The 16052-nt window shown below is 56.0% G+C and overlaps 1 protein-coding gene across 1 annotated transcript in view; it reads right to left on the reverse strand.

The window, feature by feature from the left end:
- Nucleotides 1–6100: 6100 nt before the first annotated feature.
- Nucleotides 6101–16052, reverse strand: part of abcc10 (ATP binding cassette subfamily C member 10) — a 282813-nt gene continuing 272861 nt past the window's right edge. Inside the window, exon 21 of the mRNA XM_087984478.1 lies at nt 6101–6280. Within this exon, the coding sequence (XP_087840604.1) occupies nt 6164–6280 (117 nt within the window). The 3' untranslated portion in view covers nt 6101–6163. The remainder of the gene's footprint in view (nt 6281–16052) is intronic.

The following is a 16052-nucleotide window of genomic DNA, read 5'->3' on the forward strand; positions in this document are numbered from 1 at the left end:
GCCCCGCCTCCTCTCTCCCCCTCACTGCCCCGCCTCCTCTCTCCCCCCACTGCCCCGCCTCCTATCTCCGCCTCACTGCCCCACCTCCTCTCTCCCCCTCACTGCCCCGCCTCCTCTCTCCCTCCCACTGCGCCGCCTCCTCTCTCCCCCTCACTGCCCCGCCTCCTCTCTCCCCTCACTGCCCCGCCTCCTCCCTCCCCCTCACTGCCCCGCCTCCACTCTCCCCCTCACTGCCCCGCCTCCTCTCTCCCGCTCACTGCCCCGCCTCCTCTCTCCCCCTCACTGCCCCGCCTCCTCTCTCCCTCCCACTGCCCCGCCTCCTCTCTACCCCTCACTGTCCCGCCTCCTCTCTCCCTCCCACTGCCCCGCCTCCTCTCTCCCCCTCACTGCCCCACCTCCTCTCTCCCCCTCACTGCCCCGCCTCTTCTCTCCCTCCCACTGCCCCGCCTCCTCTCTCCCCCTCACTGCCCCGCCTTCTCTCTCCCCCTCACTGCCCCGCCTCCGCTCTCCCCCTCACTGCCCCGCCTCCTCTCTCCCCCTCACTGCCCCGCCTCCTCCCTCCCCCTCACTGCCCCGCCTCCTCTCTCCCCCTCACTGCCCCGCCTCCTCCCTCACCCTCACTGCCCCGCCTCCTCTCTCCCCCTCACTGCCCCGCCTCCTCTCTCCCCCTCACTGCCCCGCCTCCTCTCTCCCCCTCACTGCCCCGCCTCCTCTCTCCCCCTCACTGCCCCGCCTCCTCTCTCCCTCCCACTGCCCCGCCTCCTCTCTCCATCACTGCCCCGCCTCCTCCCTCCCCCCACTGGCCCGCCTCCTCCCTCCCCCTCACTGCCCCGCCTCCTCTCTCCCCCCACTGGCCCGCCTCCTCCCTCCCCCTCACTGCCCCGCCTCCTCTCTCCCCCTCACTGCCCCGCCTCCTCTCCCCCTCACTGCCCCGCCTCCTCTCCCCCTCACTGCCCCACCTCCTCTCCCCCTCACTGCCCCGCCTCCTCTCTCCCCCTCACTGCCCCGCCTCCTCTCTCCCCGTCACTGCCCCACCTCCTCCCTCCCCCTCACTGCCCCGCCTCCTCTCTCCCCCTCACTGCCCCGCCTTCTCTCTCCATCACTGCCCCGCCTCCTCTATCCCCCCACTCGCCCGCCTCCTCCCTCCCCCTCACTGCCCCACCTCCTCTCTCCCCCTCACTGCCCCGCCTCCTCTCCCCCTCACTGCCCCGCCTCCTCTCCCCCTCACTGCCCCGCCTCCTCTCTCCCCCTCACTGCCCCGCCTCCTCCCTCCCCCTCACTGCCCCACCTCCTCTCTCCCCCTCACTGCCCCGCCTCCTCTCCCCCACACTGCCCCGCCTCCTCTCCCCCTCACTGCCCCGCCTCCTCTCTCCCCCTCACTGCCCCGCCTCCTCTCTCCCCCTCACTGCCCCGCCTCCTCCCTCCCCCTCACTGCCCCGCCTCCTCTCTCCCCCTCACTGCCCCACCTCCTCTCTCCCCCTCACTGCCCCGCCTCCTCTCCCCCTCACTGCCCCGCCTCCTCTCTCCCCCTCACTGCCCCGCCTCCTCCCTCCCCCTCACTGCCCCACCTCCTCTCTCCCCCTCACTGCCCCGCCTCCTCTCTCCCGCTCACTGCCCCGCCTCCTCTCTCACCCTCACTGCCCCGCCTCCTCTCTCCCTCCCACTGCCCCGCCTCCTCTCTACCCCTCACTGTCCCGCCTCCTCTCTCCCTCCCACTGCCCCGCCTCCTCTCTCCCCCTCACTGCCCCACCTCCTCTCTCCCCCTCACTGCCCCGCCTCTTCTCTCCCTCCCACTGCCCCGCCTCCTCTCTCCCCCTCACTGCCCCGCCTCCTCTCTCCCCCTCACTGCCCCCCTCCGCTCTCCCCCTCACTGCCCCGCCTCCTCCCTCCCCCTCACTGCCCCGCCTCCTCCCTCCCCCTCACTGCCCCGCCTCCTCCCTCCCCCTCACTGCCCCGCCTCCTCCCTCCCCCTCACTGCCCCGCCTCCTCTCTCCCCCTCACTGCCCCGCCTCCTCTCTCCCCCTCACTGCCCCGCCTCCTCTCTCCCCCTCACTGCCCCGCCTCCTCTCTCCGCCTCACTGCCCCGCCTCCTCTCTCCCTCCCACTGCCCCGCCTCCTCTCTCCATCACTGCCCCGCCTCCTCCCTCCCCCCACTGGCCCGCCTCCTCCCTCCCCCTCACTGCCCCGCCTCCTCTCTCCCCCCACTGGCCCGCCTCCTCCCTCCCCCTCACTGCCCCGCCTCCTCTCTCCCCCTCACTGCCCCGCCTCCTCTCCCCCTCACTGCCCCGCCTCCTCTCCCCCTCACTGCCCCACCTCCTCTCCCCCTCACTGCCCCGCCTCCTCTCTCCCCCTCACTGCCCCGCCTCCTCTCTCCCCGTCACTGCCCCACCTCCTCCCTCCCCCTCACTGCCCCGCCTCCTCTCTCCCCCTCACTGCCCCGCCTTCTCTCTCCATCACTGCCCCGCCTCCTCTATCCCCCCACTCGCCCGCCTCCTCCCTCCCCCTCACTGCCCCACCTCCTCTCTCCCCCTCACTGCCCCGCCTCCTCTCCCCCTCACTGCCCCGCCTCCTCTCCCCCTCACTGCCCCGCCTCCTCTCTCCCCCTCACTGCCCCGCCTCCTCCCTCCCCCTCACTGCCCCACCTCCTCTCTCCCCCTCACTGCCCCGCCTCCTCTCCACCACACTGCCCCGCCTCCTCTCCCCCTCACTGCCCCGCCTCCTCTCTCCCCCTCACTGCCCCGCCTCCTCTCTCCCCCTCACTGCCCCGCCTCCTCCCTCCCCCTCACTGCCCCGCCTCCTCTCTCCCCCTCACTGCCCCACCTCCTCTCTCCCCCTCACTGCCCCGCCTCCTCTCCCCCTCACTGCCCCGCCTCCTCTCCCCCTCACTTCCCCTGCCTCCTCTCTCCCCCTCACTGCCCCGCCTCCTCTCTCCCCCTCACTGCCCCGCCTCCTCTCTCCATCACTGCCCCGCCTCCTCCCTCCCCCTCACTGCCCAGCCTCCTCCCTCCCCCTCACTGCCCCGCCTCCTCTCTCCCCCTCACTGCCCCGCCTCCTCTCTCCATCACTGCCCCGCCTCCTCTCTCCCCCCACTGCCCCGCCTCCTCCCTCCCCCTCACTGCCCCGCCTCCTCTCTCCCCCTCACTGCCCCACCTCCTCTCTCCCCCTCACTGCCCCGCCTCCTCTCTCCCCATCACTGCCCCACCTCCTCTCCCTCCCACTGCCCCGCCTCCTCTCTCCCCCTCACTGCCCTGCCTCCTCTCCCCCTCACTGCCCCGCCTCCACTCCCCCTCACTGCCCCACCTCCTCTCTCCATCACTGCCCCACCTCCTCTCTCCCCCTCACTGCCCCGCCTCCTCTCCCCCTCACTGCTCCGCCACCTCTCTCCCACTCACTGCCCCGCCTCCTCTCTCCATCACTGCCCCACCTCCTCTCTCCCCCTCACTGCCCCGCCTCCTCTCCCCCTCACTGCTCCGCCACCTCTCTCCCACTCACTGCCCCGCCTCCTCTCTCCATCACTGCCCCACCTCCTCTCTCCCCCTCACTGCCCCACCTGCTCTCTCCCCCTCACTGCCCCGCCTCCTCTCTCCCCCTCACTGCACCACCTCCTCTCTCCCCCTCACTGCCCCGCCTCCTCTCTTCCCCTCACTGCCCCGCCTCCTCTCTCCCCCTCACTGCCCCGCCTCCTCTCTCCCTCCCACTGCCCCGCCTCCTCTCTAGCCCTCACTACCCCGCCTCCTCTTTACCCCCCACTGCCCCACCTCCTCCCTCCCCCCACTGCCCCGCCTCCTCTCTCCCCCTCACTGCCCCGCCTCCTCTCTCCCCCTCACTACCCCGCCTCCTCTTTACCCCCCACAGCCCCGCCTCCTCTCTCCCCCTCACTGCCCCGCCTCCTCTCTCCCCCTCACTGCCCCGCCTCCTCTCTCCCCCTCACTGCCCCGCCTCCTCTCTCCCCCTCACTGCCCCGCCTCCTCTCTCCCTCCCACTGCCCCGCCTCCTCTCTCCCCCTCACTGCCCCGCCTCCTCTCTCCCCCTCACTGCCCCACCTCTTCTCTCCCCTCACTGCCCCACCTCCTCTCTCCCCCTCACTGCCCCGCCTCCTCTCTCCCCCTCACTGCCCCGCCTCCTCTCTCCCTCCCACTGCCCCGCCTCCTCTCTCCCCCTCACTACCCCGCCTCCTCTTTACCCCCCACTGCCCCACCTCCTCCCTCCCCCCACTGCCCCGCCTCCTCTCTCCCCCTCACTGCCCCGCCTCCTCTCTCCCCCTCACTACCCCGCCTCCTCTTTACCCCCCACTGCCCCGCCTCCTCTCTCCCCCTCACTGCCCCGCCTCCTCTCTCCCCCTCACTGCCCCGCCTGCTCTCTCCCCCTCACTGCCCCGCCTCCTCTCTCCCTCCCACTGCCCCGCCTCCTCTCTCCCCCTCACTGCCCCGCCTCCTCTCTCCCCCTCACTGCCCCACCTCTTCTCTCCCCTCACTGCCCCACCTCCTCTCTCCCCCTCACTGCCCCGCCTCCTCTCTCCCTCCCACTGCCCCGCCTCCTCTCTCCCTCCCACTGCCCCGCCTCCTCTCTCCCCCTCACTACCCCGCCTCCTCTTTACCCCCCACTGCCCCACCTCCTCCCTCCCCCCACTGCCCCGCCTCCTCTCTCCCCCTCACTGCCCCGCCTCCTCTCTCCCCCTCACTACCCCGCCTCCTCTTTACCCCCCACTGCCCCACCTCCTCCCTCCCCCTCACTGCCCCGCCTCCTCTCTCCCCCCACTGCCCCGCCTCCTCTCTCCCCCACTGCCCCGCATCCTCTCTCCCCCTCACTGCCCCGCCTCCTCTCTCCCCCTCACTGCCCCGCCTCCTCTCTCCCTCCCACTGCCCCGCCTCCTCTCTCCCTCCCACTGCCCCGCCTCCTCTCTCCCTCCCACTGCCCCGCCTCCTCTCTCCCCCTCACTGCCCCGCCTCCTCTCTCCCTCCCACTGCCCCGCCTCCTCTCTCCCTCCCACACACCCGCCTCCTCTCTCCCTCCCACTGCCCCGCCTCCTCTCTCCCCCTCACTGCCCCGCCTCCTCTCTCCCTCCCACTGCCCCGCCTCCTCTCTCCCTCCCACACACCCGCCTCCTCTCTCCCTCCCACTGCCCCGCCTCCTCCCTCCCCCTCACTGCCCCACTTCCTCTCTCCCCCTCACTACCCCGCCTCCTCTCTCCCCCTCACTGCCCCGCCTCCTCTCTCCCCCTCACTGCCCCGCCTCCTATCTCCACCCACTGTCCCGCCTCCACTCCCCTTGTAGCCCCCACACTCCCCACCGCCGGAGTCCCCCACCTCGTCTCCCCTCACCCTCGCCCCCAAACTCCCTGCTCCACACCCCCTCTCGCCTTCCCCCCTCTCCCCCATTCCCCCCACTACCCCCATCCCCAGTTTCCCCGCTCCACAGCCCCCCTCTCCCCCCGTTCTCCCGCTCCACTGCCTCCTCTCCCCATTCCCCCGCCTATCCCCCCATTCCATCGCCCCCCTCTTCCCCTTCCCCTGCCCATGCCCCCATTCCACCCCCCCATTCCCCTGCTCCACCACGCCCTCTCCCCTGCCCCCCTCTCCCCCACCTCCTCTCCTCCCACCACCCCACCCCCACTCCCCCACCTTCTGCCCACCCACCACCCCCACTCCCGCGCTCCCCCCACTCCCCCACCTTCTCCCCCCCCCCCCGTATGAATCTACAGAGTGTGGTGTGCGCCGTCCAGCCCATTCTGGAAGGCAACCTCCCATCCCTGAACTCCATCTACATGGCTCGTTGCTGTGGAAACGCTGCCACGTCATCAAAGGCCCCTCCCACCCCGGTAATGATCTTCAACAATCTCCTCCATCAGGCAGAAGATACCGAAACCTCAACGCACTCACCAGCAGGTTTGGGAAAGCCTCTTCCCGGCTGTTATTAGACTGATGAATGCAGTCTCAAGCCTCAAATGATCTTTCGTGTACACTGTGAGCAATGTGACCTGCCTCTGCGTAAAGCTTTTGATCTCTATGTCCCTGCTCACCATGGTCTGCCCTGTACTGCTTGTAAACAAAGCTTTTCACTGTCCTTCGGTCCAAGTGACAAGAAATCAATCAATGTCCACCCCCTTGTTCTCTCACTAATCTGCCACCCCTTCCACCAATCTCTTCCTATTGTTGTGAAGGAGTTACCTGTGGGCTATTGTCAGAACTGTTTTGCCTGCGAATTGTTCTTGTATAGTCTTCTGCAGCAGTTGGTCTGTTTTCTGGTCCACGCTGGCTGTTGCTTCATCAATACACAGAATCTGCAAATAAAAGAGAAAGTTATGTGGACCGGAGGCAAACTGCAGCGTATGTTCCCCACAGTGACAAGGCTGAGGACACTGATCCAACTGAGCGGGTGATAGAAGGCTGCGAGTACAGGCAGGAGCGTGACAATGAGATGGCCACAGATGGTGACAACCCCCTGATGAAGGAGCGGCGCTCCGAAAGCTGGTGTGCTTCCAATTAAACCTGGTGTTGTGTGAGTTGTGTGATGGTGTGTCATCATGTGGCCGATTATCAACCTCCAAACCTTTCCAATTGGCCCACAGCAGGTGGTGAGAAGGAGTGGCTCTGATCAGCCACCACACAACACCAGCTCCAGTGTAACAGTCAATCACTCCATCCATCGTGTCAGGCCATGGGATCTGGAGCCAGCATGCTACTCAATTCAAGGGACTATCGAAAAGATGAAGATGATTAAAGGATCTGACAGGTTCATTTGCTCTTACATTGGAAAAGCAAGAACACATAAATCTCAAAGATGGGAGCAGGGGAAGGCCATTTGGCCCTTCTAGCCCGCTCTGCCATTCATCACAACCATGGCTGGTTATCCAACTCAATAGCCTCATCCTACTTTCTCTCCATAACCTTTGATCCCATTTACCCCTAGTAGTATATCTAGCCATCTCTTGAATACATTGAATACAATGTTTCGGCATCAGCTACTTCCTGTGGTAATGAATTCCACAGGCTCACCACTCTTTGGTTGAAGAAATGAGTCCATGTGTATTTTTTCAAAACAACTCACCTTGACCCAAATATCCCTCCTTATCATGTCACCCTATACACACCTTCATTTGCAGGTGGTCAGATCCGAGCCTTGCTACAATCACCAGGGGGCGCTCTTACTTCAGTTCCTTGGGATGTGGATGGTCATTCAGAGCCAACCACATCGCTGTGGGTCTCAAGTGGCATGTGGTTCAGACCAGATAGGGCTGGCAGAGTTCCTTCACTCATCCTGGGCTCTTGGGCATTGCTGGCTGGGCCAGCATTTATTGCTCAATTCCAAGTGCCCTTGAGAAGATGGTGATGTGCTGCCTACTTGACCCACAGGTTTAGAGCAAGGGGATTCCAGGACTTTGACCCAGTGACAGTGAAGGAATGGCAATACATTTCCGAGTCAGGATGGGGAGTGGCTTGGAGGGCAAATTGCAGGTAGTGGTGGTCCCATGTATCTGCCGCCCTGGCCCTTGTAGATAGTTTGGAAGGTGCTGGCTAAGAAGCCTTGGGGAGTTGTCACAGCTTGTAAATGGAACACACTGCTACAGGTATTGCTGATGGACAAGGTGGTAGATGGGACACCAATCAAGTGAACTGAATGGGATCAAGCTTCCTGACTGATCTGGGAGCTGCAGGTAAATGGGGAGTCTTCCATCACACTCCAGACTCGACTCTTACAGACAGTGGAATCAGGTGGTGGATTGTTTCATTCAGCCTCTGCTCTTGTAGCCACCATGTTAACATAGTGGGTCTTATTCAGTTTCTGGTCAACAGCAACCCACAGCATGTTGACTGTGAAGGACTCAGTATTGCCATGGTGAGATGTTTTCTTGTTGGAGATGGTCATTACCTGATGTTTGGGTGGCACGGATATCTCTTGGCACTTAGCAGCCAAACCTGAATGTCGTCCAGGTCTAATTTCATTTGGACATGGACCGCTTCAGGATCTGAGGAGTTGTGAATGATGCTGAACACTGTGCAATCATCGGTGAACATCCCCATTCTGACCTTCTGACGGTGGGAAGGTCATTGATGAAGCAGCTGAAGATGGTTGGGCCGAGGACATTGCCCTGAGAGACTCCTGCAGAGATGTTCTGGAGCTGAGATAACTGACTTCCAACAATCCCAACTGCCTACCTTTGGACCAGTTTGATCCCAATCACTAGACAGTTTTTCCTGATTCCCACTGACTCCACATTTGCTTGAGTTCCTTGATGCCAAAGTCAGATCAAATGCTCCCTCAATGTAAAGGAGTGACCTCTTCACCTCACTTGTGCCCGTGTTTGACCCAGGGCTGTAATGAGGTCAGGAGCTGGCCCTGGTGGAACCCAAACTGGGCGTCACTGAGCAGGTTACTGCTGAGCAGGTGCTGCGTGAGAGCACTGTGGATAACATCTTCCACCACTTTACTGATCATCGAGAGTAGACCGATGGGGCAGTAATTGGCTGGGTTGGATTTGTTCTGATTTTAAGTACAGGACATACCTGGGCAATTTTCCACGGTTTTCAGTCAATGTCAGTGTTGTAGCTGTACTGGCAAAGTTTGGCTCATGGACTGGCAGGTTGAGAGCACAAACTTTAAGTGCAATTGCCAGATTATAATTTGGTAAATCAGCCCGTGAGGCTATGCTCCTTCTCCTGCCTTACCAGCATGAAGATCTGCTGCAGAAAGACACGCAGTGCTGGTTTGAGCTCATGGTTGAGCTCCTATGTGACTGCTTGGAGTCGGCGGATTGGTCCATTGTCAAAAACCCAGCGGCCAACCTCAATGAGTATGCCACTATCGTCACAGACTTCATCAGTAAGTGTGCAGAGGACAGTGTGCCAAAAGGTTAGACTGAGTGTTCCCCGACTGGAAACCATGGACAAACCATGGTCAGGGAGATGATGTCACCAGTCTTGGGAACCTTGGCTGTCCCAACCCCTCAGTCAGTGGCCCAGGCTTCTTGAGGGTGAGTCCACAGTCCGTGACTGGCTCAGACAGAATCCCTGGCTCAGCACTCTGATCCTACACAGACCAACTGGATCACTCCTTACTGCAATGTGAGGCTCCCAACTGCTTCCAGGAGATCACCATCATCCCAATGCCAGTCCTTCCAGAGGTTAATAACAGCTCATATCAGCTCCAGATCCACAGTCAATGTCATCTCTCTGACCCTACACTCATCACTTAAACATCTGAAAAAACAAGGTCACCAACGTCAAACTCCCACTCATTGACTTTCACTCTGCCTTCAACATCATGATTCCAACAAAACTCATCTCCCTCATATATTAATCTTCCTCTGCATTTTCTCTGGAGCTATAACACTATATTCTGCATTCTGTTTTATTACCCTGATGAACTTATGCAAGGTATGATTTGTCTGGTTAGCACGCATAACAAACTTTCACTGTATCTCAGTACACGTGACAATAATAAATCAAACCTAACAATGTCAGCGGCCTTTGCAGTATCCAGTGCCTCCAGCTATTGCTTGCTACCATGCGGAGTGTATTGAATTTGCTGAAGACTGGTTTCTGTAATTGAGGAGGAGGCCACTCAACAATTCTAGCTGAAGGTAGCTGCAAATGTTTCAGCCTTATCCTTTCCATTAACGTGCTAGGCTTGTTGTGAAATTGTCCAATACCATGCACTGGATGTGGCAGGATTGTTGAGTGTAATCTGTTGGGTTCTGAGATGGCTTAGCTCTCTCTCTTCAGTACTATTCATCTTTTAGCTGTAATCATCCGTCACTGGGTTGACAGCTCACTTTCAGGCAAAGAGAACATATGGTTGCTCGATGTTCCAGGGTTTAGAGCATTTAAAAAGAATAGGGTGGGGGGGGGGGGGGGGGAAAGAGGAGGGGGTGGAGCACTGCTAATCAGAGAGGGTGTCACAGCTACAGAAGCTTTCATTGTCGAGGAAGATCTGCCGACCGAGTCAGTATGGATGGAAATTAGGAACAGCAAGGGAGCAGTCACCTCGTTAGGGGTTTACTACAGGCCCCCCAATAGCAGCAGGGAGATGGAAGAAAGCATAGGTCGGCAGATTTTGGAAAAGTGTGAATGTATACGGTTGTTGTAATGGGTGACTTTAATTTTCCCAATATTAGAACATAGAACATAGAACATAGAAGAATACAGCGCAGTACAGGCCCTTTGGCCCTCGATGTTGCGCCGATCCAAGCCCACCTAACCTATACTAACCCACTATCCTCCATATACCCATCCAATGCCCGCTTAAATGCCCATAAAGAGGGAGAGTCCACCACTGCTACTGGCAGGGCATTCCATGAACTTACGACTCGCTGAGTGAAGAACCTACCCCTAACTTCAGTCCTATATCTACCCCCCCTTAATTTAAAGCTATGCCCCCTTGTAATACCCGACTCCATACGCGGGAAAAGGTTCACACTGTCAACCCTATCTAACCCCCTAATCATCTTGTACACCTCAATCAAGTCACCCCTAAACCTTCTTTTCTCTAATGAAAACAGCCCCAAGTGTCTCAGTCTTTCCTCATACGATCTTCCTTCCATACCAGCCAACATCCTGGTAAACCTCCTCTGCACCCGTTCCAGTGCCTCCACATCCTTCCTATAGTATGGCGACCAAAACTGCACACAATATTCCAGATGCGGCCGCACCAGAGTCTTATACAACTGCATCATGACCTCAGGACTCCGGAACTCAATTCCTCTACCAATAAAAGCCAGTACGCCATATGCCTTCCTCACCGCACTATTTACCTGGGTGGCAACTTTCAGAGATCTGTGTACATGGACACCAAGATCCCTCTGCTCATCCACACTACCAAGTATCCGACCATTAGCCCAGTACCCCATCTTTTTGTTATTCTTCCCAAAGTGAATCACCTCACACTTAGCTACATTGAATTCCATTTGCCACCTTTCTGCCCAGCTCTGCAGCTTCTCTATATCCTGCTGTAACCTGCCACATCCTTCCTCACTGTCAACAACTCCTCCCACTTTCGTATCATCCGCAAACTTGCTCACCCAACCTTCTAACCCCTCTTCCAGGTCATTTATAAAAATGACAAACAGCAATGGTCCCAAAACAGATCCTTGCGGAACACCGCTAGTGACAGCACTCCATGAAGAAACTTTGCCATCAACTACTACCCTCTGTCTTCTTCCATCCAGCCAATTCCTAATCCAAACCTCCAACTCTCCCTCAATGCCATATCTCTGTATTTTCTGCAGTAGCCTACCATGGGGAACCTTATCAAACGCCTTACTAAAATCCATATATACCACATCTACCGCTTTCCCCTCATCAACCTCCTTCGTCACCTTTTCAAAGAATTCAATAAGGTTTGTGAGGCACGACCTGCCCTTCACAAAACCATGCTGACTATCCTTGATCACATTATTCCTATCCAGATGTGCATAAATCCTATCCCTTACAATTCTCTCTAAGACTTTGCCCACAACAGAAGTGAGACTCACCGGCCTATAGTTACTAGGGTTATCCCTACTCCCCTTTTTGAACAAGGGAACCACATTTGCTATCCTCCAGTCTTCTGGCACTACTCCTGTAGACAACGAGGACATAAAAATCAAGGCCAATGGCTCTGCAATCTCCTCCCTTGCTTCCCAGAGAATCCTAGGATAAATGCCATCAGGCCCAGGGGACTTATCTATTTTCACCTTTTCCAGGATTTCCAACACCTCTTCTCTACATACCTCAAAGCCATCCATTCTACTTATTTGTGACTCAGTATTCACATCGACGACAATGCCCTGTTCCTGAGTAAATACTGAAGAAAAGTATTCATTCAGTGTCTCCCCAATCTCTTCCGCCTCCACACACAACTTCCCACTACTATCCTTGACTGGACCTATTCCTACCCTATTGATTGGAGCCTCCTTCGAGCAGAAGATTTGAATGGAGCTGTTTTTGTAAGGTGTGTTCAGGAGGGTTTCCTAACTCAGTACATTGACATGCCAACGAGGGGAGAGGCCATCTTAGACTTGGTGCTCGGAAACGAGCCGGGAAAGGTATCAGATCTTGTGGTGGGTGAGCATTTTGGTGATAGTGACCACAACTGCCTCACATTCTACATAGCTATGGAGAAGGAGAGAATTAGGCAAAATGGGAGGATGTTTAATTGGGGAAGAGGAAACTATGATGCGATTAGACATGAGTTAAGAAGCATGAACTGGGAGCAATTATTCCATGGTAAAGGCACTACAGACATGTGGAGACTGTTTAAGGAACAGTTGTTGGGTGTGATGAATAAATATGTCCCTCTGAGACAGGCAAGAAGGGATAAGATAAAGGAACCTTGGATGACGAGAGCAGTGGAGCTTCTCATCAAAAGGAAGAAGATAGCTTACATAAGGTGGAGGAAGCTAGGGTCAAGCTCAGCTCTAGAGGATTACAGGCAGGCGAGGAAGGAGCTCAAAAATGGTCTGAGGAGAGCCAGGAGGGGGCACGAGAAAGGCTTGGCAGAACGGATTAGGGAGAACACAAAAGCATTTTACACTTATGTGAGGAATAAGAGAATGGTCAAAGAAAGAGTAGGGCCAATCAGGGATAGCATAGGGAACTTGTGTGTGGAGTCTGAGGAGGTAGGGGAAGCCCTAAATGAGTTTTTTGCTTCTGTCTTTACGAAAGAAACAAACTTTGTCGTGAATGAAACCTTTGAAGAGCAGGTGTGCATGCTGGAATGGATAGAGATAGAGGAAGCTGATGTGCTGAAAATTTTGTCAAACATTAAGATTGACAAGTCGCCAGGCCCGGACCAGATTTGTCCTCAGCTGCTTTGGGAAATGAGAAATGCGATTGCTTCACCACTTGCGAAGATCTTTACATCCTCGCTCTCCACTGGAGTTGTACCTGAGGACTGGAGAGAGGCAAATGTAATTCCTCTCTTCAAGAAAGGAAATAGGGAAATCCCTGGCAATTATAGACCAGTAAGTCTCACGTCTGTCGTCTGCAAGGTGTTAGAAAGGATTCTGAGGGATAGGATTTATGACCATCTGAAAGAGCATGGCTTGATTAAATGCAGTCAACACGGCTTTGTGAGGGGCAGGTCATGCCTCACAAACCTTATCGAGTTCTTTGAGGATGTGACTAGAAAAGTTGATGAGGGTCGAGCTGTGGATGTGGTATATATGGACTTGAGCAAGGCATTTGATAAGGTTCCCCATGGTAGGCTCATTCAGAAGGTCAGGAGGAATGGGATAGAGGGGAACATAGCTGTCTGGATACAGAACTGGCTGGCCAACAGAAGACAGCGAGTGGTAGTAGAAGGAAAATATTTTGCCTGGAAGTCTGTGGTGAGTGGTGTTCCACAGGGCTCTGTCCTTGGGCCTCTACTGTTTGTAATTTTTATTAATGACTTGGATAAGGGGATTGAAGGATGGGTCAGCAAGTTTGCAGATGACACAAAGGTTGGAGGTGTTTGTTGACAGTATAGAGAGCTGTTGTAGGCTGCAGCGGGACATTGACAGGATGCAGAGATGGGCTGAGAGGTGACAGATGGCGTTCAACCTGGATAAATGCGAGGTGATGCATTTTGGAAGATCGAATTTGAAAGCTGAGTACAGGATTAAGGATAGGATTCTTGGTAGTGCGGAGGAACAGAGGGATCTTGGTGTGCAGGTACATAGATCCCTTAAAATGGCCACCTAAGTGGACAGGGTTGTTAAGAAAGCATATGGTGTTTTGGCTTTCATTAACAGGGGGATTGAGTTTAAGAGTCGTGAGATCTTGTTGCAGCTCTATAAAACTTTGGTTAGACCGCACTTGGAATACTGCGTCCAGTTCTGGTCGCCCTATTATAGGAAAGATGTGGATGCTTTGGAGTGGGTTCAGAGGAGGTTTATCAGGATGCTGCCTGGACTGGAGGGCTTATCTTATGAAGAGAGGTTGACTGAGCTCGGACTTTTTTCATTGGAGAAAAGGAGGAGGAGAGGGGACCTAATTGAGGTATACAAGATAATGAGAGGCATAGATAGAGTCGATAGCCAGAGACTATTTCCCAGGACAGAAATGGCTAACATGAGGGGTCATAGTTTTAAGCTGGTTGGAGGAAAGTATAGAGGGGATGTCAGAGGCGGGTTCTTTACACAGAGTTGAGAGAGCATGGAATGCGTTGCCAGCAGCAGTTGTGGAAGCAAGGTCATTGGGGACATTTAAGAGACTGCTGGACATGCATATGGTCACAGATATTTGAGGGTGCATACATGAGGATCAATGGTTGGCACAACATCGTGGGCTGAAGGGCCTGTTCTGTGCTGTACTGTTCTATGTTCTAATGGTACAGCACAGAACAGGCCATTCGGCCCATTATGTTGGGCCAAGGATTAATCCTAACCTAAAATACAATAACCTAACCTACGCATCTCTCAACTCACCGCTATCCATGTGCATGTCCAGCAGTCGCTTAAATGTCCCCAATGACTCTGCTTCCACCACCACCGCTAGCAACGCGTTCCACACATTCACATCTCTCTGTGTAAAAAACCTACCTCTGACGTCTCCTTTATACCTTCCTCATAATATCTTCAAACTATGACCCCTCGTACCAGTCAATTCTGCCCTGGGGAAAAGTCTCTGGCTATTGACTCTATCTATTCCTCTCATTATCCTGTACACCTCGATCAGGTCACCTCTCTTCCTCATTCTCTCCACAGAGAAAAATCCGAGCTTAGTCAACCTCTCTTCGTAAGACAAGCCCTCCATAAGGCAGAATCCTGGTAAACCTTCTTTGCACCCTCTCCAAAGCCTCTGTATCTTTCCTATAGTCGGGCGACCAGAACTGGACACAATATTCCAAGTGTGGTCTCACCAGGGACTTGTAGAGCTGCAGCAAAACCTTGCGGCTCTTAAACTTGATCCCACTGTTAATGAAAGCCAAAACACCATATGCTTTCTTAACAATCCTATCCACTTGGGTGGCAACTTTGAGGGATCCATGTACTTGCACACCCAGATCCCTCTGTTCCTCCACACTGCCAAGAATCCTGTCTTTAATCCTATATTCAGCATTCGAGTTCGACCTTCCAAAATGCATCACTTCACATTTATCCAGGTTGAACTCCATCTGCCATTTCTCAGCCCAGCTCTGCATCCTGTCTATGTCGCGCTGCAGCCTACAACAGCCCTCTATACTGTCAACGGCACCTCCAACTTTTGTGTCATCTGCAAATTTACTAACCCACCCTCAACCTCCTCATCCAAGTCATTTATAAAAACTGCAAAGAGCAGAGGCCCAAGAACAAAGCCCTACGGGACCCCACTCACCACTGACCTCCAGTCTGAATACTTTCCATCTACAACCACTCTCTGCCTTCTGTCAGCCAACCAATTCTGAATCCAGATAGTCAAATCTCCCTGTATCCCATGCCTCCTGACTTTATGAATGAGCCTACCATGGGGAACCTTATCAAATGCCTTGCTGAAGTCCATATACACCACATCCACTGCTCGACTGTCATCGACCTGTTTCGTCACCTCCTCAAGGAACTCAATAGGATTTGTGAGGCATGACCTGCCCCTCACAAAGCCATGCTGACTGCCTTTAGTCACATTATGCTTTGCCAAATAGTCATAAATCCTATCCCTCAGAATTCTTTCCAAACCTTTGCTGACCACAGACGGAAGACTGATTGGTCTGTAATTGCCAGCGATTTCCCTATTCCCTTTCTTGAAAAGAGGAACAACATTCGCCTCCTTCCAATCCTCTGGTACGACTCCTGTGGAGAGTGAGGAAGCAAATATGTTCTCCAGTGACTTAGCATGCTCCTTTCTCTCTTCCGGGACCAGCCTAGGATAAATCTGGTCTGGCCCTGGGGACTGATCAATCTTCATGTTTGCCAAAATTTCCAGCACATCAACTTCATCGATCTCGATCTGTTCAAGCTCGTATCCCAGCTCCTCAAAGTTCACATTCACAACAAGGGCCCTTTCCTTAGTGAAAACTGAAGCAAAAAACTGATTTAGGGCTTCCCCTATCTGCCCCCACTCCACACACAAGTTCCCTCCGCTATCCCTGACCAGGTATGCCAGGTGGTCCTGCCC

The sequence above is a fragment of the Chiloscyllium plagiosum genome, unplaced genomic scaffold (assembly GCF_037043375.1).
Source record: "Chiloscyllium plagiosum isolate Xiang-an unplaced genomic scaffold, Cpla_swu_hap1 HiC_scaffold_3, whole genome shotgun sequence".
Lineage (NCBI taxonomy): Eukaryota > Metazoa > Chordata > Chondrichthyes > Orectolobiformes > Hemiscylliidae > Chiloscyllium > Chiloscyllium plagiosum.